We start from the raw sequence: 26,265 nt of genomic DNA, 5'->3' as shown, positions 1-26,265 counted from the left end.
AATGGTCTTGGTATGTAGCCTAGGCTGGCCTCCAATCCAAGACCATCCAGCCTCAGCCTCCCTAGTACTGGATTACAGTCTTTCATCACCACATCCAACTTCCATTTACCCTTTTGAGTAAAAATAAGCAAATAGGTGTAGCCAGCTCTCTGGGTTTCTGAGTACATAAAGTGTGTTAGAACACCAGGCACCAGGCATGGGAGGTGTAAGACCAGGCACCCGTTATTATGGTTTTGTTGATTTGTGGGTTTTCTTTCCCTTGGTGCTCGAATTCAGGACCTCATGCATGCTAGGCAAGTGCTCCACCACCTAGCTACGTCAGGGCCAGCTTTTCTCTTTTCTTCTTGTTATTTTAGTTATTATTGTTTCATTGCTGAAACTGGAACTCAGGACCTTGTACCAGCTAGGCTAGTACTCTACCACTGACCCACAATCCCAGCCCTTTAAATTTTTTGTTTAACTTTTTGTTTTTTTGAGGCAGGGTCTCATGTAGCCCAGGCTGGCCTCAAACTCACTAGGTAGCTGAAGATGACCTTGAATGGCTGGTCCTCCTGCCTCCACCTCCCAAGTGCTGGGAAGACAGGCATTCACCACCACACTTGGCTTTCTTTTTATTTATTTTATTTATCTATTGTTATTATTTCATTTGTTGAGACAGAGTCTCACTGTGTAGATGAGGCTGGCCTTAAACATCCAATGATTCCCCTGCCTCTGCTTCTCAAGTGGTAGGATAATATGTGTGAGCCACCATACCTACTTCAGTATTATTATTTTTGTTTTGTCTTTTATTCTTTTGTTTGTTTTGGATTTGGTTTTTCAAGACAGGTTGCTTTGTATAGCCCAACACATGATCTGTAGACCAGGCTGACCTCAAACTCACAGAGATCCGGCTGCCTCAGCCTCCTGAGTGCTGGGATTAAATGTGTGCACTACCACTGCCCAGATTTACGAGACCCCCCTGGAACTCTCTTTGTAGACCAGGCTAGCCTCAAACCCACAGAGATCCTCCTGCCTCTGCCTTCCAAATGCAGAGATTAAAAGCATGCATCTGTTATTGGTAACATGTCATAAATGTAGCTCTGGGCCACCAAGACAGTTGACTTCAGTTTTGGAAGGGCCTAGACAGGTACTTGCTTTCAGTATCAATTCCCTAAACTCCCCCTTGTTCTGGTTGAACCCTTAGAGCTGCAGCCCAGGGCAACCCCACTTTTCTAATCAAACAGAAATACTCAGGTTCACTTTATGCTCTTAAGTGATCATAGCGACCCCTTAAAGGACAGTGTGTGGCAAAGCCAGTCTTCTGGACCTTGAGCTTAATGGAAGTTCATTCTCTCCCTGCCTCTCCCCCCTCTTCTCCCCTCCCCTCCCCTTCTCTCCCTTATCTTCCATGCTCCCTTCCCCTTTTCGTCTTCTTCTCCCATCCCCTCCCCCTCTTTCCCTTTCTCCTTCTCTATCTCATCCTCCTTTTGTCCCTCTCTCACGGTCCTACCGTGTGTACATATCTCCTTGTTCATTACTTTGTGACCAACTGTCTTTCCCTACTTCCTTCCCATATTGTTGGGCTCTCTTGTCTGCCCCCATCAACCCTATCTGTTTCTTGCCTGTCTTCCTTGGTTCCATCTGTTTGCATCTGTCCTTTCCTGCCTCTGCCTCTCTCTCCCCGCATCTCTCCTGTTGGTCCTGTATCTCTTTGTCTGTTTCCATTACCCACCTCCTCTTCCTCCTGTCTCCGACCTTCCACCCCTCCTGCCAGGAGGGCCAGCAACTGATGCAGGAGAAACCCGAGCTGGCAGCCTCTGTGCGCAAGAAGTTGGGCGAGATCCGGCAGTGCTGGGCGGAGCTGGAGAGTACCACGCAGGCCAAGGCGCGCCAGCTCTTCGAGGCCAGCAAGGCGGACCAGTTAGTGCAGAGCTTTGCAGAGCTGGACAAGAGGTTGCTTCACATGGAAAGCCAGCTACAAGATGTGGACCCTGGTGGGGACCTGGCCACCGTCAACAGCCAGCTCAAGAAGTTACAGGTATGATGGGCTGGCTGGCCTTTGAGGGGGGTCCCCTGTGGCAGAGCAGAACAGTTGGGATCCCACCTCTGAGGTGTTTCCACCTGAGGCTGTGCAGCTAGGAGTGACTGCTGGGAGGAGTCATCCCCTTAGGGCGGAGGACTCAGGGGGACAGAGGGGTCTATAATAAAACAAACGGTACAGACATTTTCTCAGGATTTTGATATTATTTTCTGTGTGGAGAAAAAAAGGCCCAGAAAGAAGAGAACAGCTTTGCCCCGAGTATCAGTGTGTCCATGGAGTACTTTCTCTTTCGGTCCCCGGGCTCAGCATTCACGGACCCCTGCAGCAATCTTAGGAAATAGATGCTCTATTACCCCCATTTTACCAATGAGAAGACTGAGGTACAAGAAAACTGCACAGTGTCCAGTTTCTGCCCTTCTGAACAAAGAGCCCTTAGAGAACATTCCTGGGCCTGAATAAGCCCTACTTCTAGCCTGGCAGCTGGTTGGTGTTCAGGACTTAAAAGCTGGGCAGTGGTGGCGCACGCCTTTAATCCCAGCACTCGGGAGGCAGAGCCAGGTGGATCTCTGAGTTTGAGGCCAGCCTGGTCTACAAAGCAAGATCCAGGACAGGTACCAAAACTACACAGAGAAGCCCTGTTTCAAAAAAAAACCCAACCCCCCCCCCCACAAAAAAAAAAAAAGTCTATGTGGCTGGTTGATATGGAAGCAGGCCCTGATGCTCATCTCCTGAAGTGGAGTGGTTCCTGTCTTTAAATGCCAGGGGTGAAGCTTGATTGATTGATAAATAAACTGAGGCTTTGGAAGGTGAATTTCCTCACTTGGCGAACAAGGTAGGGGCTGGATTCAAAACCAAATCCTTTGTGTCTCCGGTGCCCCTTGGGTAGAATTCTTTTAAGGTTTTTCTTGTAAAGTAATCAACATGGTAGGTGGCAAATTGAATTAATTAATTTTAAAGATTTAAAAACTGACAGTGTAGCTTAGTTGGTAGAGTGCTAGTCTGGATTCGATCCCCAGCCCTGAATAAACTAGAGTGTTAGCACACGGGCCTGTAATCCCAGCACTCCAGAGATAGAAGGATGGGGACCAAGAGTTTGAGGTCATGCTTGCCTTCATCCAGTTCCTGACTAAACTGGGCTACAGAAGACCCTGTCTCAAACCAACAACAAGGTTAGAGCTAAAAAAATAAAAATGAAGACTGCCTGGGTGTGGCTCAGTGGTGGAGCCCCTGCCTAGAATCCCCCAGTGAGGGGCTGGGGTGTGGCTCAGTGGTAGAGCCTCTGCCTAGAATCCTCCAGTGAGGGGCTGGGGGCGTGGCTCATGTGGAGTGCTTGCTTGAAACATTCAAAGCCCTGAGGTCCATTCTCAGCACAGAAAAAAATAAACCCTAATAATAAAAGCATAATTATATAAGTATACCATCTTTTAAAAGCTTTGTTTATGTCAATTAGGCTTGTCACCATTTACCATATGAAAAATGAAAAATTCCAATATGTATTGATTCTTTTGAAATGAATATTAAATCTATCACAAATTGTCCTTAATAGCCCTCTTCTATGAAGAACATTGTGGGGCTGGTGAGATGGCTCAGCAGATAAAGGCACTTACTGCCAAGCCTGACAACTTGGAGTTTGATCCCTGGGACCCACAACGTAGAACGGACTCCCATAAAGTTGTACACACACACACTGTGGTATGTGTGTACCTCATACACATGCATGTGCTCACACACACTAAATGAAAAAAAAGAAAGGATGCATGCACAGATAAATAGATTTTCTTTACACACAAAAAACAGGGAAGGCTGACAAAATGGCTCAGCAAAATCTTGCTGCTCAAGCATGGGAATCCATGTTTATCATCTGAACCATGTAAATCAGCCAGGCACAGCTGTGCACATCTGCAGCCTCTGTGCTGGGAAGGTGAAAGTAGGCGGCTCCCTGTGGCGTGTGGCCGGTCATCTCACTGACTCTGTAAGTTCCAGCTTCACTGAGAGACCCTGTCTCAAACAAATAAAATGGAGCAATTGAGGAAGAGATCCCTGACATTGACCCCCGCCCTCCACATGAACACACACACGGACAGACACCCCTCTGTGTGCACACACAACCATGTACACACACAGATAATAAATAGAGCAAATGTTAAATGTGAGAAGAAGCTGTTTTTATTTTTTGCAGCTCTTCCTGGTGAGAGGTGAAAGAGAAGTGTCTTCTCACATCCGCCTCTGCCTGGGCTTGTTGCTGTCATGTGAATCACCCAACCGTCTCTGAAAAATCGTGTGTTCTCAAGAATGAGAATAATATAGGCAAATAGCACCTTAGTGGGTGGATAGATAGGTAGGAAGGTAGATAATAAATAAGACTTATTCTATAGGTGGATGAATGGATAGGTGGAGATATGTTGGTAGATAGATAAACTGATCCTGTGAGTGGGTGGAAGAATAGATAGACTGATCCTATGAATTGAAGGGTGGCTGGATAGATAGATAGATAGATAGATAGATAGATAGATAATAATAATAATAATAATAATAATGATGATGATAGGTAGATAGATAGATAGAGGATAAGTAGGTAGGTAGATAGATGATAGATAGATAGATAGATAGATAGATAGATAGATAGATAGATAGATAGATAGATAGATAGACAGACTCATCCTATGGGTAGGTGGGTGGGTAGGTGGATGGGTGGATGGACAGACAGACAAAAAGACTAGTCTTTGAATTGGTGGATGGATAGATGGATGGGTGGATGGATAGATAGACTTACTCCTATGGGTAGATGGGTGGCTATAGCTAGCTAGCTAGACAGACAGACAGACAGACAGACAGACAGACAGACAGATACTGTCATGTAGCCTGGGCTGGTTTAGAACTTGCACTGTATCTAAGGATAACCTTGATTTCTGATCCTCCAATCTCTACCTCCCAAGTGCTGGGATTATAGGCATGAGCCGCCACACTTCATTTATGTGATGCTGGAAATCAAACCCAGCATTCTACCAGTTGAGCCATTTTCTCAGCCAGCACCTTAGTGTTTTTATAAAAATAGTTTGCACCAAGCCAGGCCACACTTCAAACTGCTAACAAGTGCTCTGTACCACACACTGTAACCCCGCTCCTTCAACAGTCCTGAGGGAAGCACGTGCCCGTGGAAATCCCATGGCCCAGATGGAATCCCTGGCCAGCCCACGGCCACACAGCCATTCAGGACCATGTCTAGTTGTTGGTTTGGATTTTGTTTGTTTGTTTTTTTTTTTTTTTGGTTTTTCGAGACAGGGTTTCTCTGTGTAGCTTTGCGCCTTTCCTGGAGCTCACTTGGTAGCCCAGGCTGGCCTCGAACTCACAGAGATCCGCCTGACTCTGCCTCCCAAGTGCTGGGATTAAAGGCGTGCGCCACCAACGCCCGGCTTTGTTTGTTTGTTTTTAAGCAGAGTCTCACTATATAGCCAGGCAGAATTGAACGCCAGGCAATCCTCCTGTCTCATCCTCCCAAATATGGAAATGACAAAGTGCACCACCGTGCCTGGGTTTGAATCATGACCCTGCTACTCTCTTGCTGAGTGATATTGGTGAAGTAGCTGTGCTCAGTTGCCTCTGTGCAATGGAAGGACCCTGTGCTAGCTCAGTTGTTGACAGAGGACCTGGAACATCACTCGCAAGCGGGTGGAGTCTGGAACCTGGCTGCCTGGAGCCTTCTAACTCTGAGACTTCCTGGCAGGGTGATCTAGGGATGTCACTCGTCTCTTTTTGCCTCAGTTTCTCCTTTACTAAAATGGACATCCTGATGGTACTGCCTCCTCTTCACAGTGAAGATGAAAACCTGTAACTCACAAGGTATCCTCAGACTGGCTGCTCCTGCAGAGCTGAGATTCAAATTTGTTAAGAGCTCCCTTGGTGCCCACACCAGTAATCCCAGGATTTGGGAGGTGGGGACAGGAAGATCAGGAGATCAAGGCCATCTCAGCCACATAGTGAGTTTCAAGCCAGCCTGGGCTACATGAAATTCACAAAGAAAAGGAACCAGGTGTGGCGGTGCACACTTGTAATCCCAGCGCTTGGGAGGTGGGAAGGAGGAATGCAAGGTCATCCTCAGCTGTGGAGTGAGGTGGAGGCCGGCGGCTGCTCACTGAGACCCTGCCTCAAAACAGCAGAACAACATAAGCCAGGCATCATGACACTCGGCCTAGCATTCGGGAGGCTGAAGCAGGAGAAGCCCTACAAGTTTAGAACTAGCCTAGGCTACATGACACCCAGTTTCAAAAACAAAAACAAGGAAAGAAAAAAATGCCCTGGCTTAGCTGTCTCCCCAGCTTTACTTTGGTTATATTATTTGGTTACAATTGTGTCACATGTTTCTGCTCAGATTCCACTGGGGGGTATCTCCCCTTCCTCATGTGGCTTTTTATAAATGTGTTTGGGGGTGGCATATGGCACTAAACCTAGACACTCCCAGCTCGGTGGATCTTGCCAATTTTATGCCCAAGCGCTTCTGCTGACGATGCTCCCTCCCAGCAGCTGAACCGTTTCCTGAATCCCAGCCAATCCCAGCATCACCACACTCACATTCTCCCAGCCAGATGGCTGGAGAGTGATGGTGGGCCGGAACCTGTATTTGTGGATCTCTGCCTGAACTAGCAAACGTCTCATGGCCCTCTTGTTGGACATGGGTGTTGCAGTGTGATCTGTGGGGGTGGGGGGTGCGGTGGCCGCACAGGCTTGCATTCCCAGCACGCAGGAAGCGGAGGCAGGTGGATCAGGAGCTCAAGGTCATCCTCAGCTACACAGGAAGTTGGAGCCCAGCCTGGGCTGCATGAGACCCTGTCTCACACAACAACAAAACAAAACAAAATCAGAGGCAGGCCAGGTGTGTTAGGGCACACATTTAATCCCTCTCTCTCAGGAGGTGAGGCTGGTGATTTCAAGGCTAACCTGGTCTAGAAAGTGAGTTCCAGCTGGGGATACACAGGAAGACCCTATCTAGGAGAAAGGAAAGGTGGTGGGGGATGAAGAAAGGGAGGATCATAGAAAGGACCAGCAGCCTCCGGCTTCAGCAGGATCATCTCTCCCTCCCTACCTGGGAATTACTTCCTCCCAGCCCAGCAGACTCTGATGGAAGCATGAGTTCCACTTTCCCAAGGAAAGGTTGAAGCCGGGGATAAAGTAAAGACCACGGAAAGGGCTGGAGCAGGACTCCTGGGCTTTTTTACCAGCAGGGGGAGCTCGAGACAGGAGTGACCCGGTGGGCTCTGGCCTCCAGATGGAGCCCAGCTGGCCCTCAGGAGGTTGTGGAGGGGGCTCCTCCCAAGGTCCTGCTGTTCCCTGGGGGCTGCCCGGGAGCTGAGCACAGGGTGTCTGGAGGAGGGAGGGCCAGGGCCGCCATCCAGATTGGCATGCATGCCGGGACGCTTCTCTTTCCCAGCCCCCCCCCCTCCACTTTTGCTCTGCTCTGTCTCTGGATTTTCCATCTTTGCCAGGCATGGTGGCTCACACCTGTAGTCTTAGCACGTGGGAGACTGAGGAAGGAGGATTGCCAGGAGGTGGAGGCCAGCCTGGGCTACTTAGTGAGTTTCAGACCAGCCTGGGCTACATAATGAGACTCAAAACAAAACAAACAACCAACTCCATCTGTTACCCTCTTTTGACCTCACCTTAGCCTTTTTGTCTCCTCTTCAGCCACTGCAGCATGGATGTCCCCTCCCGGGCCCAGGCCACGTGACCCAGAGTCCTCTCTCTGACCCTCCTGACCAACTGTCCTTTCTGGTTGAGGGACCAGATGGTAGGGCGACATGCCCTGGGTGCCAGGCCTCAGGGGCCTGGCCAGCTGGTCTAGTTCAACCGTGTAGGCTCCTGCTTGCCTGCCACCCCAGGGGGGCAAACGGGACGTTGACTGTAGGCATTGTGGCTGCCCCGCCAGGTCCCTAAGGACCCCTCACCAAGCCCACTTCCTGTGCAGGGCTCTTTGTCCGTCCCTTCCTTCTCCACTCCCTGTTTCCTTTCCACCCCACTCCACTAACACGGCATGGTTGAGGGCAGGAGTCCGAGTTTCTGCATTATGTACTCCAGGGTTCAAATCTCCACTCTGCTACCATGTGACTACCATGTGACCAAGGTCACATTGCCAGAATTTGGAAAATGTGGTGAAGCCTCTGGGCCTGTGGTGCTGAGTTCAAATTCTGCCTCTTGCAGGTTTTACTCTGGGCTTTGGTTTCTGAAACTGGGAGCTGGGAAGGGAGCATGGTGGATCCAAGTAAGATTGAGGATGTTGGGGTCCAGGGCTTGTGGCCCCAGGCTATGTGACTGGGGATCTTTTAGAAGAAACCCCCTCCCTGCCGCCTTCCTTCCATCCCTTCCATTTTCTTTTCTTTTTTTGATACAGAGTCTTACTATGTAGCTTCAGATGGCCTGAATCTGTGTGTAGATCAAGCTGGCCTTGAACGCACCGAAATCTACTGGCCTCCCGCCTCCAGAGTGCTGGAATTATCGGTGTGCGCCAGCACCACTTAACTTCTCCAGCCGGGTGTGAGCCACCTGATGTGGGTGCTGGGAACTGAACCCAGGTCCTCTGCAAACCAACAAGGGCTCTTAACCCTGAGCCTTGCCTGCAGCCCTCCCATTTTTAACTTTTTGGAAAATGATATAACTTATATACCATAATATGCAGACTTCTATCCCTCCACCCTTTCTTTTTTATTTTTCATTTTCTTTACTATTATCTATGTATCCTTATGATGTGTGTATGCCACCCATGTGGAGGTCAGAGAATGACTTTCCAAAGCCAGTTCTCCTTCCACCATGGGACCTGGGAATCAGACCCAGACCGTTTTCCCGCTGAGCTATCTCAGCCCACTCTTCCTTTGAATTCTTGAGACTATAGCCCAGGCTGCCCACACCATGTGCTGGGATTGTAGGTGTGTACCACCCACATCCAGCTTAATTTGTAATTTTTTTTTTTAATGAGTAAGGAATCTGATCATACTTTTGTGTCTAATGATCCTTGTAATTTCAGGACAGGGTAGAGTGCCTGCCTAGCATGCATAAAATGTCTGGGTGTGGTGGTGCATGCCTGGAGATGGAGGTGAGAGAGTCAGAGTTCAAGTCATCCTCAGCTACGTAATGAGTTTGAGGCCAGCCTGGGCTACATGAGGCACCAAAGAGCAGACAAGGCAGTGATTGTGCACTTGGAACCATTTCCCGGCCTTCACAGACAAAAGGGGCCTCCTGGCTAGGGGTTCAGGATGTGTATGTGGCCTTTTCATCAAAAGGAGAGAAGAGTTGTCTCATCTCTGGGGGTCACTGGCTGCAGGGCTCTTGTAGCAGGAAGCTGGAGCTTACTCATGTCGTTTCAGGCTGCCTTGTGTTTGGTGTATGTGTGTGCATGTGTGGCGGCATGAATTCCTGTGTGTGTGTGTGTGTGTGTGTGTGTGTGTGTGTGTGAGAGAGAGAGAGAGAGGGGGGGGGGGAGGGGATCTGAGGCTGAAGCTGAGTGTCTTCCTCAGTCACTTCCTATCATATTATATTTGTGTGCATGCGTGTGTGATATATGTGGTTTTGTGTAACACGTCTGTTTGTGTGAATGTGATGTGGATTCACCTGTGCCCATGGTGAACATGTGGAGGTCAGAGGACGACCTTGGGTGTCAGTCCTCCCGGCCTGTCTTGCCTGAGTGTGTGTGTGTGTGAGTGTGAGTGAGAGTGTGTGTGTGTGAGAGTGTGTGTGTGAGTGTGTGTGTGAGTGTGTGAGTGTGTGTGAGTGTGTGTGAGTGTGTGTCTGTGTGTGTATGTGTGTGTGAGTGTGTGTGTGTGAGTGAGTGTGTGAGTGTGTGTGAGTGTGTGAGTGTGTGTGAGTGTGTGTGTGTGTGTGTGTGTGTGTGTGTGTGTGTGTGTGTGTGTGTATTCCTGCTGTGAACAGCAGGCTAGCCGGCCTTTGGGCTTCCCCTGACTCTTCCATCCCATTTCCACATTGCTGGAGGAGCCTTGGGGCTGTAGACATGTGCCATCATGCCTGGCTTCTCATGGGCGCAGGGGATTCAAACCTGGGTCTGCTCACTTACATAGCAAGCATTTGCCCCACTGAGCCCTCTCCCCAGCCTCAGACTGTCTGTCACAGTCTCCAGCCTTGGTGACAGGTTGCTAGAATCCTAGCCCTCAGAATTCAAATTGGGAGTTTTAGTCTGAGTTATCGTGGTACCCTGAGTGTGGGAGGGTAGGAGGGTCCCGGGAGGGAGGGAGGCAGAATATGTTCCCGAACTTGCCAAACCTGGAGTCAATAGATCAAATCCCAGTTACTCAGGAAGCTGAGGCAGGAGAATCAAAAGTTCAAGTCTAACTTGGGCTCTGCATAGTGAGTTCAAGACCAGCTTGAATTGCTTACTGAGACCATACCTGAAAATAAAAAGTAAAAAGAGGGCTGGGGATGTAGCTCAGTGTTTGCCAAGAACTTACCAAGGAAAGGCTCTAGTAGCAGGAAATTGATTCATTGATTGATTAATTCAATTAAAATTTTGAGACAGGGTCTTACTATGTAGATCTGGCTGGCCTTGAACTCACACCTGCTTCTGCCTCCCAAGTGCTGGGAATGCAGGCATGTACCAACATGTGCAACAAATACATACATCTTACGAACTATATTTTAAGAGAAAAAGATAGCTAGGATGAGAAGGAAGGAGAAAGGAAAGTGTTAGTTCTTCTGCCCAGTTATTTGCCTTAATCTGTTACCTCTTAATTTTATTATTGCTGTGTTTTCTCCTCTTTCATCTGGTTGGAATCAGACAAGCACTCTGCAAGCACATTCTTTAGTGAAATATCTTATTAACCTAGAAATCGTCAGGAAAATGTAAAGTCTTCCCTCCGCCTACCCCCAGCCCCATGCCCCAAAGGAACCTCAATTATTGGTTAGTATGAATGCTTCTAGACTCTTCTCTATGCATCTCCAAGTGTGTTCATATGGGTACATGTTTTTGCTAGTGTCTTCATTTTATTTAGTTTTCATGCTTAATTTAAATTTTTGAATAAATAAAATTTCATGGTTCAGACATCAAAAACCATATGAAAAAATCCTATGTGAAAATCTCCTCCAGCCCTGCTCTCCATTCTGTGAGTTCTCATCCCTGGTAGGTGACATCTGTTGTCAATTTCTTGTTTACTCCAGGGATTTTTTATCCATGTGCAATTCACTACAAATACGTATCATATGGTGGCTCTCAAATTGCTTTTTGCTCTGCTCAGTCACTCCTGGCTATTTATTCCACCCCTTTGCAGATTTCTTTAACCATTTCTTTCTTGAATTCTTATTAGTTTTGAGACTGAGTCTCATGTCACCAAGGGTGACTTCGAACTTGCTGTGTAGATGAGAATGAACGCCTGATCCCCCTGCCTCCACCTCTTCTAGGCTGGAGTGATAGGTGTGTGCCACCTCGCCCAGTCCACCGTTTCATTGTGTGTGTGTGTGTGTGTGTGTGTGTGTGTGTGTGCGCGTGTTCCTGTGCGGCGGTGCAGGTGTGTGCATGCACACCTGTGGAGGTCAGAGGACCACTGGACGCGTTGGTTCTTGCTGTCCACCTTGTTTCACACAGCTCTTTATCCTTTACTGCTGCGTACACCAGGCTCGATGGTCGAGAGCTCCCCAAGATCTTCCAGCCTCCACCTCCCACCTCTCCTTAAGAGTGTTGGGTTTACAGATATGCACTATTGTGCCCAGCCCATGGGTTCTAGGGGTTCAAACTCAGGTCCATTTTTTGTGCCAAGCATTTTACCAACCTAGCCATTTCCATGGGGTTACCATTTAAAGGATGGAAATTCTTTTTAAAAAGAGGAATATTTATTATTGTTTTTATTACAGTGATGGGTGTGTGCAGTGAGTGTGGGTGCCCATGCAGCCAGAGGTATCACATCCCCTAGAGCTGGGGTGACAGGGGGTTGTGAGCTGCATGTCACGGGAGCTGGGAACCAAACTCGGGGCCTCTGGAAAATCAGAACATGTACTTAACTAACCACGGAACCATCTCTCCAGCCCCCACCACTTCGTTCTTTTTTTTTTCTTTTTAATGATTTATTTATTTGTGTTGTTGTTTGCCTATATTGTATGTCTGTGTAAGGGTGTTGGATCCCCTGGAACTGGAGTTACAGGCAGTTGTGAGCTGCCATGTGGGTGCTGGGACTTGAACCCGGGACCTCTGGAAAAGCAGCCAGTGCTCTTAACTGCTGAGTCATCTCTCCAGCCTCCCCCCACCACCCCCTTTTTAAAAGACAGGGCTTCTCTGTGTAGCCCTGGCTGTCCTGGAACTCGCTTTGTAGACCAGGTTGGCCCTGAACTCAGAGACCCGCCTGCCTCTGCCTCTGAGTGCTGGGATTAAAGACGTGCGCCACCACGTCATTCCACCATTTCTTTTGTAATGGACTGTGAGATTGTTTCCAATTTTCTCTCATTGTAAACTCTGCTACAATGGAAGCCGTGGGCAAACTTCTTTGAGTATAGGTGCCAGTATCTCTTGAGATCTGTTCCTGGCCGTGGCAGAGCGAGCACAGGGTCAGACATGTGCACCGTTTGCTTTGCGTAGAAGCTGCCGAATTGGCTTCTAAAAGGATCTGCCCATTTACACCAGCCCTGGTGGTGGCTGAGTGTGCCCATCCTGCATCTTTGCCAACACAGCACATTATTCAGTTTTTACAACTTTGCTAATGGGATAGCTAGAAAAGGATGCCATGTGTTAATTTATGTTTTCCCTGACCATTGGTGGGATTGGGCATCTTTTTGTTTTTTTCTTTTTCTGTCTGCTGCCCATTTCTATTTGGGACAGTTTTTTTTTTTTTCCTTGCTGATATCATTTGTCTTTAGATTTTTTTTTTTAAATGCATGTGCATGTGTGCATTGTCACAGCCCTGCACTGGACCTGAGGAGGCCGGAAAGGGATGTCAGATCTCCATGACCTGGAGTTACAGCTGGTTGTGAGCCACCATGTGGGGCCTGGGAATTGCACCCGGGTCTTCTGGAGGAGCAGCCAGTGTTAGTGCTCTTAACTGCTGAGCCAGCTCCCCCCTCTTGCTGACATTACTCTTTCGTGCATTGCACACATCACAGGGGAGGCCTACTGTGTGCCAGACACTGTTCCAGCCACCTGTACAGAGCAGTGGCCTAGCCTGGCCCTGTGCTCAGGAGGCTCGCGTTCTAGAAGCAGGGGAGGAATTTGAAAACACGTGAGTGAAGGCAGTCATTCATAGCAGAGTGTGCAGCTGTGACACCATGATGCCAACACTCAGGATGGTAAGGGAGGGGCTCCCTGTGAGCTTCTGGCCAGTCAGGGCTACAGAGAAAGACCATCTCCAAAACAAATCCCAGCTTTAAAGGGTGGTTATCTGTTAAGGGTGGTTCCTGTTACACAGACAAGGGAGCGGGAGCAGGTTGGAGCCTGAGGGGGGACATCTCTGAGTGTTTTAAAGAAACTAGTCTTAACCTGTCATGGAAATGCCCCAGAATTTGAGAGGTGAAGGTAAAGACCAGGGATTCAAGGTCATCTTGCCTATATAGTGAGTATGAGTTTGAGGCTAGCCTCAGCTACTTAAGACTCTGTCTAAAAAGAAAGAGAGAGAGAGGAAGGGGATGGAGATGCGGTTCAGCTGCACTTGCAGAGGATCCCTCAGTTCCCAGGACTCATGTGGAGGCTCACACTGTCTCTTAGTTACTGCTTTTTTAAAAATTATTATTGCTGTCATAAGACACCATGACCAAGGCCACTTATAAAGGAAAGCATTTAATGTGGGGCTCCTGGTTCCAAAGGGTAGTAGAAAGTCCATGACTATCATGGGGGGCGGGGCATAGCAGCAGGCAGACAGGCATGGCACTGGAGCGGTAGCTGAGAGCTTACAACTGGTCCATAAGCATGGGGCAGAGGAGAGAAAGCTAACTGGGAATGGTGTGCTTTTGAAACCTCAAAGCCTAGTGACACACCTCCTCTGCAAGGCCACACCTCCTAATCCTTCCCAAACAGTTCCACCAATTGGGAACCAAGTATTCAAATAGGTTAGCCTATAGGGCCATTCTCATTCAAATCACCGCACTGTCTGTAACTCCAGTTCCACAGGATCCAATGCCCTGTTCTGTGCCCACAAGAGCACCAGGCACACACATACGTAATGTACAGACATACATGCAGGCAAGATATTTACACATAAAAACAAAATATTAAAGATCACACACTGCTCTTCTAGAGGATACAAATTTGGTTCCCAAGCACCCACATCAGGCAGCTCAGAGCCACCTGTAACTACAGCTCCAGGGCATCTAGCACCCTCTTCTGGCCTCCAACAGGCACCTGCACACATTTGGCATACACACAGAGAAACATGCACACACATAAATAAAAATATAAATAAATCTTAAGAAAAGAGAGTGATGTCTCAGCGGGTAAGGGCGCTTGCCACCAAGCCTGATGACTTGATTTGACCCCCCATACCACACAGTAGAAGGAATGAATCAACTCCCTCAAGTTGTCCTCTGACTTCCCATGGGCATCATGGCACATGTACACATGACTTCACACTCACACACACAAATAACAAATACATGCAAAAAAAAAAATTAAGAGGAGAAAAAAGTGTTCTGCTCAAATGCCTTTGAAATGTCTCTTCCGTTAGTCGTCTGCCTTCGAGTGCGTTGTTCGTGACATGGGGCCAGTGCAGACATGCCTTAATGTGGTCAGATTTAGCATTATCCGCCCTATTGGTTTTTATTCTTGGAAAGCCCCTCCCCCAACACTCTCAGAACATTTGGTGGCTTTTCTTCTCCTAATTTACAGGTTTACTCATTCCCTTGAAGGCTTTAGCCCATCTGTAGCTGTTTAAAAGCAAAGAAAGGGTCCAGGTAAATCAGCTAGCTGTTTGGCCCTGGGCCCATTCATTAATCTTCGGGGATTTCAAATGCTATAAGATATATTAATTTTCCTGTGTATTTAGGCTTTTTTTTTTTTTGAAGGCAGGCTTTGTGTATCCCAGGCTGACCTTGAACTCCTGATTCTTCCCCTCTACCTCTTGAGTGCTAGGATTACAGGCTTGGATGACCACACTTGGTCTTCTGTGGTACTGGGGCATGGAAGACAGGGTGTCCTGCACACCGAGCAGCACTATGCCAACCCCAGCCTCCAAATCACTGTAGCTTTGTGTTTGGTTTCATAGCCGACAAGATGGAGTCATTATTAGTCCAATTACTTCACTGGGCCTCAGTTTCCTACAGTAAAACCAAGATCCATTCAACTTTGAAGAACGTCCATGCATGAATGGATGGACATTTGTTGCTATGGGATGAGGTGGTCCTTTGAAATTCTTAGAGAAAATAACCTTTGAGCTGAAAACTGATTGACAAGGAAGAACATACCTGGCAGAAGGCCTCAAACCCACCACACCTAGGCAAAGCCTCCCGAGGTAGGGACCGGTATAGAGCCACATAGGTTCGTGCGGAGGGAGGGTGGTTCTCCTGGGGGGCATTCAGCAGAGGGAGAGTGAAATGACCTGTCCAGGTGAGTGCCTTGTCACAGACGGGGCCTGGGGGCAGGGTAGGACTGCTGACCGTACCCCTGTACCCACAGTCCATGGAGTCTCAGGTGGAGGAGTGGTGCCGTGAGGTGGGCGAGCTGCAGGCGCAGACAGCGGCGCTGCCGCTGGAACAGGCGAGCAAGGAGCTGGTGGGCGAGCGGCAGAGCGCGGTGGGCGAGCGCTTGGTGCGCCTGCTGGAGCCATTGCAGGAGCGCCGCCGCTTGCTGCTGGCCTCCAAGGAGCTGCATCAGGTGGCGCATGACCTGGACGACGAACTGGTGAGGCGGGGCGTGGGTGCGTGGGGACTGGGGGCGCGGACTCGAAGATGGGGCGGGATGTAAGGCCGAGGATTGACGCTAGGAGCGCAGGGAGTGAATGAAGCCTGGGTTGTCCGGGGTGAGAGTTAGATGGGTTCTTCACTCCTTCACTTCATTTACCCTAGTTACTCATTTCATTTGCTCATGAAGCGATTTGTCTTCTCTCTTTTTCTTTCTTTCTTTTGGCTGTTTGAGACAGTCTCGTGTGGTCCACGCTGGCTTGGAACTGGTTATGCAGCTGAGGATGATTGAACTCTAAATCCTCCTCCTGCCGCCACCTCTCAAGGGCTGGGGTTACAAGTGCGCCCGGCACTCCTGGCCATGAAGTCCTGTGCTTTTTCTGCTCACTGGTCTTTGTTCCTGACTCCATTCATTTGCAATCATCTCATCTGAATACTCATCCCTGCAATCATTCATCCACTCACTCACTCATCTGTCTCTCTCTCTCTCTCTCTCTCTCTCTCTCTCTCTCTCTCTCTCTCTCTCATTCTTGACCAGGCCCTGTGACTGTATGATGCAAGGGCCAGCAGGTATCTAACACGGCTGTCATCTGTTGCTTTACATAGAAGGCCCAGCCCTGCCCCTAGGCAGTGACCCCCTAGGGTGGCGAGGGCCATGATGGTGACTCTGAGGGTAAAGTCAGAGGGTGAGGGACTTCCTGGTGCAGAGGATTCTCAAATATTATTAAAGACCAGCCTTAATAATATTCTTCCCAGGGACTCAGAAGAGAAGCTATGAACAGCAAGAATTATTTTCGGGAAATGAATCTAAGTACACCAAGCTCTGTTTGTCTACTTTATTCCTCTGGGATAAAATCCTATCTACACAGCTTCAGTTCTGTTCTCATGTCTAGCTCCTTTCTTGCCTGATTTCTCTCTGCATTTACCTGCTGTCCCCTCTAAGTTCTATCTTAATTCTCTCATCTTAGTTCCCCATCTTGGTCTTTCTCATCTCGTCCTTCCCCATCTGGCTCTTCCTCATCTTCCATCTCATCCTCTAGTTCTCCAGTCCAAATCCTCTCCAGTCTAAATCCTCAAATCCTCTCCAAGTCTCTGAGGTTTACAGTTATATACCCATGCAATAGCAGTGCTCTAGCTAAGGCAAGCTCACCAGGCTTGAATTCTTACAGGGTCATAAAGGCAGACAAGAGTTTTCCTCAGGTAGTGACCATCAGGCTTTCTTTTACAACCCCAAAAGGAGGAGGTTAACTGAGAGCTAGTGATTGGTTAGTATATCAAGAAGGGAATTTATGTGCTCAATCTACATTCCTAGAAGTGGTTAGGTAAGAAGTTAGGAGTCTATAATGTAAGTAAGGCTGTATAAGAAAGGAGGGTCTCAGCTAAAATTGCACAAGAAATAAAGCTATACGCCTGACCTAGGAGACAGGCGTTGTTTCCCTAAGGGTGTTACCTTAGTTCAGGAGATCGTTTGGCCTTGGATGCTTAACCTTTGGAAAAGGACCTTTCCAAGTAGCAGCTTTTGTGATAGTAGCTGAATTCCATTACGTTTTCCTGTGGCTTGCAGCAAAGGATATCTGGACTGAGGAAAGATGGGGTGAGGGGGATGGGAAGGGAACTCCAGGACGCAGTGCCTGCATGTTGGAGGCCAGAGCTAAGCAGGTGTCTGCCTCAAGTTCAGAGAGCAGGATGGAGTGTGTCACTCAGGAGGCCGCAGTCCAGGCTGGGGCTGAGGCGAGGAAGGGTGTCTAGGGGCCTGAAGGCTAGTTGGGAGGCAGTGATCCTTGGGCTCACTCTCTCCCTGATCCTCCCGTGTCCTCCCCAGGCATGGGTTCAAGAGCGGCTACCGCTGGCCCTGCAGACAGAGCGAGGCAACGGCTTGCAGGCTGTCCAGCAGCACATCAAAAAGAACCAGGTGAGCTGAGCCAGGGGAGGGTGTGAGTGCTAGGAAAGGGGTCAGTTAAATAGCTAGATAAGGGGGCTGGGGAGATGGCTCAGTGGTTAAGAGCACTGGCTGCCCTTCCAGAGGACCCGGGTTCAATTCTCAGCACCCACATGGCAGCTCACAACTGTCTTTAACTCTAGTTCCAGGGAGTCCAACACCCTCAAATAGACATACACGCAGGCAAAAACACAAATGCACATGAAATAAAAATAAAAATGAAAAAGTAACTAGGTAAGTAGATGAGAGCAAGAGAATGACTTGTCTCTTGTCCTTGACAAGACTGGATAGCAGGTAGAATCTGAGTCTGTCATGAGTCTCTGCTTCATTTTTGTTTTTGTTTCTGAGTTAACTTTGTTGTCAGGTCACAGTCTTCTCTTTAATTGGTGGGGAATGGCCTCCAACAGACGCAGGTTTACATATTACCATCAAGACCAAAGAGAACTTCTCAAAAATTTCACACAAGGAGACCAGTGAGATGGTTCAGTGGGTAAAGGCCTAGAATCCCCCAGTGAGGGGCTGGGGTGTGACTCAGTGGTAGAGCCCCTGCCTAGAATCCCCCAGTGAGGGGCTGGGGTGTGGCTCAGTGGTAGAGCCTCTGCCTAGAATCCCCCAGTGAGGGGCTGGGGTGTGGCTCAGTGGTAGAGCCTCTGCCTAGAATCCCCCAGTGAGGGGCTGGGGGTGTGGCTCAGTGGTAGAGCTCCTGCCTAGAATCCCCCAGTGAGGGGCTGGGGTGTGGCTCAGTGGGTAGAGTGCTTTCTTAGCCTTCCAAAGGTCCTAGGTTCAATCTCACTACAAATGAGTGCTCTTCCTCCAGCCGTAAACTGCCAATACATCCTTAGCTAGGGGTGGTGCCTCGAGAGTCATTCCCCCATCATGCTGGACTTAGGTAGGCAATGACAGCTGCTGTGAGTCCAGAAAGACAGCGTCTCACAGCAGCCCTTCCAAAGGGCCCTGTCTTACATCTCCAAACTTGACAGTATGGTCTTTGGAGCCATCCTCGGGGCTTGTTTTCCCACCTACAGCATGGGGGTATGAGTGAGTGAGAACCTGGCAAGTGGCAGGAGATTTGAGGGTGTCCATTCTAGCTCAGTGGCCCTGCCAGTTACGGAGGGGCTCGGTGTGTCGTGGAGTCTTTGATCTCCCCCTCTCCACTCGACGTCTCATTCACAGGGCCTGCGGCGGGAGATCCAGGCTCACGGGCCGCGCTTGGAAGAGGTGCTGGAGCGCGCAGGCGTGCTGGCCTCGCTGCGCAGCCCCGAGGCCGAGGCTGTGCGCCGAGGCCAGGAGCAGTTGCAGAGTGCTTGGGCGGGACTGCGGGAGGCCGCAGAACGACGGCAGCAGACGCTGGACGCCGCCTTCCAGGTGGAACAGTACTACTTTGATGTGGCGGAGGTGGAGGCGTGGCTGGGCGAGCAGGAGCTGCTCATGATGAGTGAGGACAAGGGCAAGGTGCGCCCAGAGCAGGGGTGAGGGGGTCCGGGGACGCTGGAGCCAGGGGCCCGGCCTTTGCCGCCTCATCGCCGGCGCCGTGTGCCCCTAGGATGAACAGAGCACCCTGCAGCTGCTCAAGAAGCACTTGCAACTGGAGCAGGGCGTGGAGAACTACGAGGAAAGCATTGCACAGCTGTCGCGCCAGTGCCGGGCGCTCCTGGAGATGGGACACCCAGACAGGTGGGCAGGCAGGGCCGGGGGCCAGTTCGGAGGGGAGGGTCCAAAAGGGCTAGCTCTGAGTTACAGTAGCAGAGCCAGGGTTGATGGGGGCACTCACGTATTCCCAGTACTCAGGAGACTGAAACAGGAGGATTGCTGCAAATTTGAGACCAGCCTGGTCAATAGAGTTCCAGACCAGAAAGGGTCACACAGATCCTATCTGGAGAGAAAAAGACAGAGAGAGATAAATAGATGGCTTATAGCCAGGACAGTCATCTTACAGACAGCCTTTAGGAGGACTGGAAAACCTAGAGAGCTGAAATCAGAATGGGGGTGGGCCTGAGCCTTCCTGGTATAGATGCGTGATGTGACCTCACTGAGCCTCTAGGAGGCTTGCCTCAGGGTTGGGATCTTGGACCACAGATCAAGACCCATGTCCAGAAGCCTGGAGATTGAGACTGAAGGTGGACCTCTTGGCTGGGTCTTGAGAGAGGGAGTTAGGAACCCTGAACACATCATTGTGGAGCAACAAGGGACCAAAGATAGAAACTAGATGAATGAACAAAACCAATAAAAGATGCTGGGTAGGGCTGGGAGGGGGGGGCGTGAGTGTATTCAATTATGAAAACAGCAGTGAGAGACCAGGAATTCCAGTCATCCTTGGCTACATAGAGAATTTGAGGCCAGCATGGGCGCTCCTGCCATAAAACAAACAAACAACAACAACAACAAAAAAAAAACACCATTCATGGTGCACTCAAGTGCCTAGCAATAGCAAAATGTTAGTTATTGATACTATGTTATTATATTTTTAGTATCACTTACTATTACCACTACAGTACTGACTACCAGGCTGGCTCGGTGCCAGGCGTACAGAAAACAGCCCCACCTAAAGGAGATCTTAAGAGACAGGACCGTGGCAAAGATTCAGGAGGAAACAGTCCTGCCTTGGGAGGGGAGGTTACAGGTGCCCCCAGAAATCTTAGGGGGTTTCTCTCTTGTCCCCTATCTCCACCACCAGTGAGCAGATCAGCCGGCGACAGTCGCAGGTGGATCGCCTGTATGTGGCGCTCAAGGAGCTGGGGGAAGAACGCAGGGTGAGCCTGGAACAACAGTACTGGCTGTACCAGCTCAGCCGCCAGGTGGACGAGCTGGAACACTGGATCGCTGAGAAGGAGGTGGTGGCCGGCTCACCAGAGCTGGGCCAGGACTTCGAGCATGTGTCGGTGAGGATTCCTATGAATTCCATGTCTTAGTTACGTTTCTATTGTGGTGACAAAACACCAAGGCAGCTAAAAAAAGAAAGCGTTCAGTTGGACTTACCATTTCAGAGGGTTAGAGTCCATGATGGCGGAGCAAAGGTGTGGTGGCAGGAGCAGCTGGGAGTTCACATCTTCATCCAAAAGCAGGAGGCAGAGAGGGACACTGGCAATGGTCCAAGTCTTTAAAACCTCAAAGCCCTCCCCCAGTGACACACTTTCTCCAACAAGGCAATGCTTCCTAATCCTTCCCAAATAGTTCCACCAACTAGGGACCAAGTATTCGAACATATGAGCCTATGCGGATCCTTCTTATTCAAACCACCACATACCAAGGATACTAGCAGCCACTGTGTATCCTATGAAGGCCTCTGGGCTTCCTTTCGAATTACCTCTGAAATACGGGCATTTATACACTGTAACGCGTGTAGAAGCACTTGTGGCACCTGAGAGGGTGGGAGCAGGTGAATCAGGAGTTCTGGTCATTTTGCTACATAGTAAGTTTCAGGCCAGCCTTGACTACTTAAGATCCTGTCACACACACACACACACACACACACACACACACACACACACACACACAAAAGACCACACCTGGTACACTCAGTGCACAGCATGGTGCTAGTTACTAATATTATATATCGTATTTTTTATAATTTACTATTTCTATTATTGCTACAAAATGTTCAAGAACTATTAAATACTATTTTATTTTATTTTTTTAAAGATTTATTTATTTATTATGTATACAGTGTTCTGTCTGTGTGCCAGATCTCATTACAGATGGTTGTGAGCCACCATGTGGTTGCTGGGAATTGAACTCAGGACCTCTGGAAGAGCAGCCAGTGCTCTTAACCACTGAGCCATCTCTCCAGCCCAGATACGATTTTATTACAATGATGCTTAGTATCATGATTCATATCTGTCACATGGTAACAGGTTGGAGGGGGCTGGGGTATGGAGCATTGTCACCCATTTAACCGTCTTTTCTCACCCCACCCTTCATCCCAGGTGCTACAGGAGAAATTCTCAGAGTTCGCCAGTGAGACCGGAACTGCAGGGCGGGAGCGGCTGGCGGCGGTCAACCAGATGGTGGACGAGCTGATTGAGTGCGGCCACACAGCGGCGGCCACCATGGCTGAATGGAAGGACGGGCTGAACGAGGCCTGGGCCGAACTGCTGGAGCTCATGGGCACTCGGGCCCAGCTGCTCGCTGCCTCTCGGGAGCTCCATAAGTTCTTCAGCGATGCCCGAGAGCTCCAAGGGCAGATCGAGGAGAAGCGGAGGCGGCTGCCCCGCTTGACGGCACCACCTGAGCCCAGACCCAGTGCCAGCTCCATGCAGCGGACCCTGCGAGCCTTTGAGCATGACCTGCAGCTCCTCGTGTCCCAGGTGGGGTGACGGCAGCCACAGAGCCAAGTGGGAGGGCCTGAGTAGTGTGGCTGGGCGTGTAGGCAGCAGAGTGAACAACTGCTGTGGAGTCCACAGGCCGGCAGTGGACAGAGAAAGCAGCCTGGGGACAAGAGGAAACTGGGCAGATAGAAAGCGGATATCTTTCATGGTGCCAAGGAATCCAGTCGAGATGCGGGGGTGGGGGTGGAAATGCTGAATGAAACGTACTACTTACTTTAAATTTTTTTTTAAAGACAGATAGTGCTGACTGGCTTCAGACTTATTATGTAGATCAGGCTGGCCTTGAACTTGCAGTGAGCCTCCTGCCTCTATCAGAAACGGAATGATCTAAGCTGGGAATGGTAGCTCATGTCTGAAATCTTAGCACTTGGGAGGATGAGACAGGAGGATTGTCAAGAGTTCAAGGCCAGCCTGTGTGTGTGACCTTGTCTTAGAAAAAAAGAAAAAAGAAAAAGAAAAAAGCAATTTATGTAATCTACCAGACATAACATCGCACCCGAGTAATCCCCAGGAAGATCCTGAACTTGAGGCTAGCCTTGACTCAAAACAAAAATTGAATAAGTATTTGGAAACTGGATTGTTAGTAGGTAACTAGTAGGTCTGATGTAAATGGAACAGAAAAAAAAAGGGGGGGGGATTATACCAAATAGGCACCCGGGTGGAAAGAAGGTGCCTGGGAAAATCAGATGGCTCTGAGAGAAGAGAAAGGTGGACTTGTGGGAAAAAGTAGGCAATGGACACGGCAGAAATAGAGTTATCAGATCAAAAGTTGAGGCAGCATAATGAAGGAAGCCTGTCAGTAAAGATAAAAGCCAGAACACAGGTAAGTCAGTGAAAGACCAGGCAGCGGCCTGAGGGACCTGCAGTAATGAGTCGGGGAAGTCAGAAGGCGTCCGGGAGCCTTAGGGAAGAAAGAGGGTGGAGCCTTCGCCACGTGGGTGGAGAAGAGGAATGAGCTTCCCTCCAAAGGACCTGGGTCTCAAAGGAGAGAAGGGAAGAACGGGGCTACAGGGGCGGAGTAAAGGGAGGAGCCTGAGCACGGGGGCGGGGAAAAGGGAAGGGAGGAGCCTGGACCACTGGGGAGGGGACCGAGGAAGGGACTTGGGCCACAGGTGATGGAGGAGGGAAGGGTGGAGGCTGGGTCAAGTAAGATGAATGGGAGGGCGGAGCCTGTGCCAGCGCAGGGCGGGTGCGCAACCTGGCATGCCCCTCAGGTACGGCAGCTGCAGGAGGGGGCTGCCCAGCTGCGGACGGTGTATGCGGGCGAGCACGCCGAGGCCATCGCCAGCCGCGAGCAGGAGGTGTTGCAGGGCTGGAAGGAGCTGCTGGCAGCCTGTGAGGATGCTCGTCTGCACGTCAGCTCCACGGCCGACGCCCTGCGCTTCCACAGCCAGGCCCGTGACCTGCTTTCCTGGATGGACGGCATCGCGGGCCAGATCGGGGCAGCTGACAAACCCAGGTGCCCCTTACCTCATCTTGGGCTTTTTGCCTGCCTCTGGTGGTCTTCGATAGCTGCCCAGACCTCCAACAGCCCCTTCACATAGGAAATGCCAGCAGCCTGACAGCACCTCTGTGTGCAAGGCACTGTTCTCGGTGCTTCAGATGTGTAAGGATCCCTTTTAGGCTTGGCATAGTGTGCTTTCTGCCCTCGATCCTATCCAGGTGCTCACACTGGCCTCCCTGTGGGCATGTCACAGTATGGGATGGGCCAAGGCCTGGCCAGGAGCAATGGAAAGCTGGGAGACCATTTGAGACAGTAGCTAAAGCAAATGCAGCAGCTGTAACCTACTGCTTAGATCTTTACACGGTAGTTTTGGGTCAGTGTCCATCAGAAGTCAAACCTGAGCTAATCCTAATGGCACAGGCCTATCAACCCAGATAATCAGGAAGCTGAGGCAGGGGAATGAGTTCAGGGCTACCCTGGGTAACTTAGCAAGACCCTGCCTCAAAACAAAAAGCAAACACAAGAGTCTAGGATGTAGCTCACTTGGTAGAGCGCTTGCCTGGCATGCCTGAGGCCCTGGGTTGCACAGAATAGGCCATGTCTGGGGGCATTTGCTTGTAATCCCAACACTGAGAAGGTGGAGGCGGGGGATCAAGGGTATCCTTAACTACATACTGTTTGAGGCCAGTTGGGTTACGTGAGACTCTATTTCAAAAAGATAAAATACTGGGGCTGGAGAGATGGCTCAGAGGCTAAGAGTTCTTCCAGAGGACCTGAGTTCAATTCCCAGCACTCACATGGCAGCTCAAAACTGTTTGTAACTCCCATTCTAGGGGACAACTCTCATGGCAAAACACCAATGGAAAAAAAGTAATTTGAAAAAAAGTTAATATTTCTTTTACAAGTTCAAAGTAAAGCTCAGTGGCAGTGCACATTTATAATCTCAGCACTTGGGAGGTGAAGGCAGGAACATCAGGGGTTCAGTGTCCTCTTTAGCTATGTAGCCAGTTCCAGGTCAGCATGTGCTACTCGAGACCCTGTAGAAGGGAAGGAGAAGGAAGGAAAATTGAACTTGGAATTCCAGGTGCACTAAAGCAAAAATTTGGCACCTTCAAATCGCTGAATTCGTGAAGACCCTGGGACCCTCAGAACTTGGCCAGAGCAGGATGTCCTGGGATTCTGTAGATAGCAGTGTGAATGTGCTCATGGGGAGCTGCATCTAAGGGGCAGGCTAAGGGTGGCTGCACGCGGCTTAGATCCTGTCCCCTCCCCACCGCAGGGATGTGTCATCGGTGGAGGTGCTTATGAACTACCACCAGGGCCTGAAGACCGAGCTGGAGGCTCGCGTGCCTGAGCTGACGGCCTGCCAGGAGTTGGGGCGCTCCCTACTACACAACAAGAGTGCCATGGCTGATGAGGTGTGTGGGGGGAAACATGGGGGGCATCCCCTCTCTGCTCCTCCCTTTTGCATACCCCATGCCTCTCTCACCCCACCCACCCACCCACCCCCAGATCCAGGCACAGCTGGACAAGCTGGGAACCCGGAAGGAGGAGGTGTCTGAGAAGTGGGACCGCCACTGGGAGTGGCTGCAGCAGAGTGAGTGGGGACCTGGACACGGGGGCCCCAGGGCCACAGGGGGCGTCCCTCAGCATGGCTGCCCTAGAGCAGAGGGTGACAAGTGACAGGAGCATGCTTTGCACCCCACCCTCGGGTCTCCAGAACCAAACCTGTGGGCCTGGGAAGGCGAATGAAGGGGCTGCCTTACTTTTGAGCTCCTGATGGCTGATCAGTGGGGGAGGTAGAGGCACCTTTAGAAGGAGCCCCAGAGACTGGGGTGTAGCTCTGCTGGTAGAGCGTTTGCTTAGACGCACGAAGCCCTGGGTGCAATATCGAGAACCTCATAAAGCTGAGTGTGGTGGCACGTCCCTGTAGTCCCAGGACACCCTGTCTCAAAGCAACCAAACATCCCCAGTCCGCAGAGTAGGGAGGTGACTCAGCGAATCGAGTCACTTGCTGGCAAGCCTAGTGACCTGAGTTTGATCCCCAGGACCTCCTTGGTAAAAGGAGAGACCCGGACCCCATGTAATTGTCCTCAGACCTCCACAGAGTGCACCCTCATACACACACACAATAAATACAGTGTATTCTTTTTAATACATAACAATTCCATTACTCTCAAGACTGGACTAGGGGTAGCCTGAAGGTATGGGAGGCCAGAAAACCATAGCTCCCACCCCAGGGAAAGGTCGGAGGCTCTCCTGGTGCCTCAGCCCCTGTGCCTGTCCCCAGTGCTGGAGGTACACCAGTTTGCTCAGGAGGCCGTGGTGGCTGATGCCTGGCTGACAGCCCAGGAGCCACTCCTGCAGAGCCGGGAGCTGGGCAGCAGTGTGGACGAGGTGGAGCAGCTTATCCGGCGACACGAGGCCTTCCGAAAAGCAGCGGCAGCCTGGGAGGAGAGGTTCAGCTCTCTACGGCGCTTGACCACGGTCAGACCCCGGATCCCGTTTCCCACCCACCATCCCTCTAAATTAGGCTGATGCACCTGCTCTGGGTGCCCAGCCCCACACTGGGCACAACTGGACATAGATCCTTACTGGGCTTTAAGTGAGGGACAGACCTATAATTGACAGCTAAGAACCAACCCAGAAGCCGGGTGGTGGTGGCATTCACCTTTAATCCCAGCACTTGGAAAGCCGAGGCAGGTGGATCTCTGTGAGTTCGAGGCCAGCC

General features: G+C 50.2%; 1 protein-coding gene across 2 annotated transcripts in view; it reads left to right on the top strand.

Annotated features, from left to right (window-relative positions):
• Positions 1–26,265, top strand: part of Sptbn4 (spectrin beta, non-erythrocytic 4) — a 91,685-nt gene that overhangs the window by 56,856 nt on the left and 8,564 nt on the right. For both annotated transcript variants that reach the window (XM_006995829.4, XM_076574647.1), the window contains 11 exons: positions 1,754–2,017; positions 15,603–15,827; positions 17,649–17,738; positions 18,939–19,217; positions 19,309–19,439; positions 20,440–20,644; positions 21,689–22,069; positions 23,305–23,549; positions 24,814–24,952; positions 25,047–25,131; positions 25,825–26,021. In XM_006995829.4, coding sequence (XP_006995891.1) covers positions 1,754–2,017; positions 15,603–15,827; positions 17,649–17,738; positions 18,939–19,217; positions 19,309–19,439; positions 20,440–20,644; positions 21,689–22,069; positions 23,305–23,549; positions 24,814–24,952; positions 25,047–25,131; positions 25,825–26,021 — 2,241 coding nt within the window. The remainder of the gene's footprint in view (positions 1–1,753; positions 2,018–15,602; positions 15,828–17,648; positions 17,739–18,938; positions 19,218–19,308; positions 19,440–20,439; positions 20,645–21,688; positions 22,070–23,304; positions 23,550–24,813; positions 24,953–25,046; positions 25,132–25,824; positions 26,022–26,265) is intronic.

The sequence above is a fragment of the Peromyscus maniculatus genome, chromosome 1, assembly GCF_049852395.1.
Source record: "Peromyscus maniculatus bairdii isolate BWxNUB_F1_BW_parent chromosome 1, HU_Pman_BW_mat_3.1, whole genome shotgun sequence".
Lineage (NCBI taxonomy): Eukaryota > Metazoa > Chordata > Mammalia > Rodentia > Cricetidae > Peromyscus > Peromyscus maniculatus.
This window is presented reverse-complemented; position numbering and strand designations above follow the sequence as displayed.